Raw genomic sequence first — 5,177 nt, forward strand, 5'->3', positions numbered from 1 at the left:
ACACTTTTTCATACTGCTTCGTACCACACATGTGACACTTATTATTTGAATAAACTTATTTATTTATAATAGCTAATAGCCATGTGACAATTCTTGTGCTAGAGAGCTCTATTTTTTGAATCCAAATTGAACGCAAAATCGTCGAAAGGCTTGGCCAAACCGGGCGACGGCATCTAAACAACTTGCAATAATAATATCAAGTCGAGAAAACGAGAAAGCGAAAAAGAATCTTAGCCCCACCGCACCACACAACCGCGTCTAGGGTTTCCGCCTGCCTGAGCTTTGCGTTCCCCGCCGTCGATCGCCGCCGCCATGTCGTCCGGCGACGATGACCGCGTCACCTTCTCCAAGCACCACCACCGGGATAAGGACAAGGACCGCGACCACTCCTCCTCTCGCCGCCACCGCGACAAGGACCGCCCCTCCTCTCGCCACCACCGCGACGACAGGGACGGTGAGCGGGAGCGGGAGCGGGACCGAGATCGCGACCGCCACCACAGAGACAAGGAGCGGGATCGAGAGGAGCGGAAGGCGCGGGAGCGGGCGGAGAAGGAGCGCGAGAAGGAGGAGAAGAGGGAGAAGGAAAGGGAGAGGGAGAGGGAGGAGAGGGAGATGGAGAAGGAGAGAGAGCGGGCGCGTCGTCGCGAGGAGCGGGATAGGGAGAAGGAGAAGTCGAGGAGGCGGGAGGCGGTCGATGAGGAGAACGAAGATCGTGACCGTGACCGCAAGCGCCGCCGCCGGTCCTTGCACCGGCACCACCACCGTGATGTGGAGCCAGAGGAGACACCGCTGTCAAGGGAGGAGGAGGAGGATGCAGAGGAGGTGGAGAGACGGCGGCAGAAGAAGGAGGAAGACATGGAGGCTGAGCAGCAGCGGCTTGATGACGAGATGGAGCGGCGCCGCCGCCGTGTTAAGGAGTGGCAGGAGAAGAAGCGCCGTGAGCAGCAGCAGGAGGATGGTGCCAGTGGTGGTGCAGCTGCCATTGAGGCTGATGGTGGAGGCAAGTCTGGGAAGAAGTGGACTTTGGATGGTGAGGAGTCGGATGAGGAGGATGTGAAGAAGTTGGAGGAGAATGCTGGCACTGGTGCCATGGATGTTGACCTACCAAACATGGATAATGGCAGTAACAGTGGGGCTGGTTTGGAAGAGGATGAGATTGATCCCCTCGACGCGTTTATGGACTCTATGGTGTTGCCAGTGGTTGCAAAGCTCGAGAGTGCCACAACAGCGACGGAGAGCGTGCTTGCTGACAATGCAGGTGGTTTGAATGACAAGGGTGTGAAGGATGCCACAAGTAATGAGGATAAGAAAAGACAGATGATGGCAATTGGGAGAATTATGCAAGGGGATGACTCTGACTCAGATTATGATGATGCTAATAATGGCGAGGCTGGATCAGATGATGAGGATGATGCAGAGTTCATAAAACGTGTCAAGAAGACGAAGGCAGAGAAGTTGGTTATTGTTGACCATTCCAAGATTGATTACCAACCATTCCGGAAGAATTTCTATATTGAGGTGAAAGACATAAAAAATATGCCAGCCGAGGAAGCGGCGGCCTACCGGAAGCTGTTGGAGCTCAAGGTGCACGGGAAAGACGTTCCGAAGCCAATAAAGACATGGATCCAGAGTGGTCTGACAAGTAAGCTACTTGACACTATCAAGAAGCTTGGTTTTGAGAAACCGATGCCTATACAAGCACAGGCGTTGCCAGTCATAATGAGTGGACGTGATTGTATAGGGGTTGCAAAGACTGGATCTGGGAAGACTCTAGCATTTGTCTTGCCCATGCTGAGGCATGTCAAAGATCAGCCGCCTGTTGTGCCTGGGGATGGCCCTATTGGGCTTATTATGGCTCCTACGAGAGAGCTTGTGGTGCAAATATATTCAGACATAAAAAAGTTCTCCAAGGTGCTTGGCATCAACTGTGTTCCTATATACGGAGGTTCTGGGGTTGCCCAGCAGATCAGTGAACTGAAGAGGGGTGCTGAAATTGTTGTTTGTACACCAGGCAGGATGATTGATATCCTTTGCACTAGCAGTGGCAAGATTACTAACCTTCGAAGAGTGACTTTCTTGGTGCTGGATGAAGCTGATAGGATGTTTGATATGGGTTTTGAGCCTCAGATTACTCGAATCGTTCAGAACACCCGTCCGGATAGGCAGACTGTCCTTTTCTCTGCCACTTTTCCACGGCAGGTGGAGATACTGGCACGTAAAGTGCTGACGAAGCCTGTTGAGATTCAGATGGGTGGGAGGAGTGTCGTGAACAAAGATATCACACAACTGGTGGAAGTGCGACCAGAAAGCGAGAGGTTCTTTAGGCTGTTGGAATTGCTTGGGGAGTGGTTTGCAAACGGAAAAATTCTTGTTTTTGTACAGTCGCAAGATAAGTGTGATTCTCTACTGAAAGAGCTGTTCCAGCACGGATACCCATGTTTGTCTCTACATGGTGGAAAGGATCAAAATGACCGTGAATCAACTCTTGCTGATTTCAAGAGTAATGTATGCAGCTTGCTGATTGCTACCAGTGTTGCTGCAAGGGGTTTAGATGTGAAAGATCTTGAGCTTGTTGTCAACTATGATGTTACTAATCATTATGAGGACTATGTTCATCGGGTCGGGCGAACGGGTCGCGCTGGTAGGAAGGGCTGTGCTGTGACTTTTATTTCTGAGGAAGAGGAACGCTATGCACCAGACCTTGTTAAGGCTTTGGAGCTATCTGAACAGGCCGTTCCAGAGGACCTGAAAGCCTTAGCGGATCGATTTATGTCAAAGGTCAAGCAGGGAACAGAGCAGGCCCATGGAACAGGCTATGGTGGAAGTGGTTTCAAGTTCAATGAAGAAGAGGAGGAAGCACGGAAATCTGCAAAAAGGGCTCAGGCAAGGGAATATGGATATGAGGAGGACAAGTCAGATTCAGATTCTGACGATGAAGGAGGTGTGCGTAAACAGGGAGGTGATGTTGCAGCACAAGCTATTGCTGCTGCTCAAGCTGCCGCTGCTTTGGCTGCTGCCAGGGCTACTAGTAATGCCCAGCAGCAAGTACCAGCCACAACGGCTGGCTCCTTGCTTCCTCTGCCGGTCGCACCTAACCAACAAAACAATGAAGCCACACAACGAGCACTTGATGCTGCATACAACTTACAGAAAAATTTGGCAAGGATACAGGCCCATGCAGTTCCAGAACACTATGAAGCGGAGCTTGAGATTAATGATTTCCCACAAAATGCTCGCTGGAAGATCACTCACAAAGAGACATTGGTTCCCATTCAGGAATGGACTGGAGCGGCAATTACTACAAGGGGAACCTTTATTCCTCAAGGCAAAATTGTTGGTGCTAACGAGCGCAAGCTGTACCTGTTTATTGAGGGCCCCAATGAGTCTTCCGTCAAGAAGGCGAAAGCAGAATTGAAGCGTGTCCTTGAGGATTGTGCCAACCAGGCACTGAATCTTCCAGGTTCTGCTCAAACCGGAAAGTATTCTGTTCTTTGATCTGCAGTTTGTATAACAAAATGGATAAAGTATGGGAGATGTTGAAATTTTCTTGAGAAGGTACGAAGAATTTATGTCATAGTCATCATAGATTAAATATTACTACTGCTTGTGTGTAGACTGATATGCAAAATTGCACATGACATTTTTTTTTCTCCAAGCATCATAATTCCCAAATTATGTATTTCAACTTTCTTATCTTGTACTCCCAGATATGCAACTATTTTTAGTGCAAAGTACCATGTTTCTTTTTGACAACTATATTGCAAAGTACTACAATGTTATTTTTTGTTTGCATATTTTTATTTACTAACCATCTTCTGGGTCTATTTTCACATTGCAGCTTACCGTGGTTTGCAGATCACAATCCAATTGTTGGACTTCAGATATGCAACTATTTTTTAAAACTTTAAGCCATTATATAAGGCAGCTAGCAGTTACTTAGTGCCATGTGGTTATTGTGGAAACTGTCTAGCTTGGAACGTTTTGACAATTTATATAATTCTTTTGACAAACTTTTATTGCCTTTGGACATAAGGCTTAGAATGCAGGTCACTGTTGTGAACACTAAATGGAGAATGCTGCCTTCCTTTTTCTTTTTCATGCAGTTTACTGTTGTGAACACTAATAGGAGAATGCTGCCTCCCAGATATGCAGAATACTGCCTTCCATTTTTATGTTCCACGCAGTTTACTGTTGTGAACGCTAAATGGAGATTCATGGTGTACTGTTCACCCATAGTACTGTTGGGAATAAAAACTTAAACGCTAAAGAGGCGCTGAGTTTTCTGGTGCAACTTTGAAGCTGTGCACTTTGGGAGTGATGACGAAAGCAATAGTTTACTACTAGCACTTAATTTAAATTTATCTGTGTTAAATTTGTGGTTTGGTTCTGTAGCTTGTGAACTTGTAGCCATGATGCTTTCTGTAGACATGATGCTCTTGTTTTGTTCTTCAGATGCACTATACTGTTGCAAGCAGAGAATCGTATTTCTGAGGCGGTGGTGCGACTGGTGGTCGAAGAGGCTGGGGGCCCATATTTTCAGAGATAGAAAGATTGTGCTTGGTATCATGTACTCCCTCCGTCCCAAAATGAGGGAGTAATTTGCTGCTGCAGTTGAGTGACAACAGTTTGCTTCGACGGCGTAGGTCGCGTTGATGTTTGTTCTGTGCTATTATTATCTCCTAACTGTACCTGTTACCTGTGCTTAAGACGAAACTATTGAAGAGGTACGATATCGATGGTACGGCAAAAGTTTTAGGTTGGCGTATCGATGGGATAATTGACGTTACACTGCTAGTCCCCTGAAAAATGTCGACTTAATCTGACCACTTGCCCGTTGAAAAACTTAAAACTTAATTTGTCCATTGGTCCCTTGAAAAGCTTATTTTGTAACCTTGCCCCTGCAATTCGCGCCGAACGACCAGACGCCTGATATAGGTGACGGTGCCATATCAGCAGATGCATTTGACCGTGGCACAGCATTTTGTCTGCAGTGATTATCTGCTGTAAATAGTATTTCAGCTCTCAGTCAGAGGAGCCGGTTTCCTCGTCGAGACGCCTATGATACACGTGATGGTTATCCGTAGATGCATTTGGCCGCACCCGCATATCGCGTCCAGTCGAAACCGTGCTTTTTTAGCGGGGACAGTCCAATCCATGCTGAAGGAGCTGTGTTTGGG

The 5,177-nt window shown here is 47.4% G+C and overlaps 1 protein-coding gene across 2 annotated transcripts; it reads left to right on the forward strand.

Annotated features, from left to right (window-relative positions):
* The first annotated feature begins 202 nt into the window (after positions 1–202).
* Positions 203–4,749, forward strand: LOC123168111 (DEAD-box ATP-dependent RNA helicase 42). 2 transcript variants are annotated; one of them, XM_044585976.1, is made up of 2 exons: positions 203–3,555; positions 4,453–4,749. In XM_044585976.1, the coding sequence occupies exon 1, from the start codon at positions 313–315 to the stop codon at positions 3,493–3,495; it is 3,183 nt and encodes a 1,060-aa protein (XP_044441911.1). In that variant the 5' UTR covers positions 203–312; the 3' UTR covers positions 3,496–3,555; positions 4,453–4,749. The 2 variants fall into 2 exon arrangements, with proteins under 2 accessions (XP_044441911.1, XP_044441909.1); XM_044585974.1 differs by lacking the exon at positions 4,453–4,749 and adding an exon at positions 3,839–4,277 and having other exon boundaries at positions 204–3,555.
* The last annotated feature ends 428 nt before the right edge of the window (positions 4,750–5,177 follow it).

The sequence above is a fragment of the Triticum aestivum genome, chromosome 7D (genome assembly GCF_018294505.1).
Source record: "Triticum aestivum cultivar Chinese Spring chromosome 7D, IWGSC CS RefSeq v2.1, whole genome shotgun sequence".
Lineage (NCBI taxonomy): Eukaryota > Viridiplantae > Streptophyta > Magnoliopsida > Poales > Poaceae > Triticum > Triticum aestivum.

What these genes read in the sequence shown, in the direction of transcription:
- LOC123168111 (XM_044585976.1), top strand. Translation starts at nt 313, where the DNA reads ATGTCGTCCGGCGACGATGACCGCGTCACCTTCTCCAAGCACCACCAC.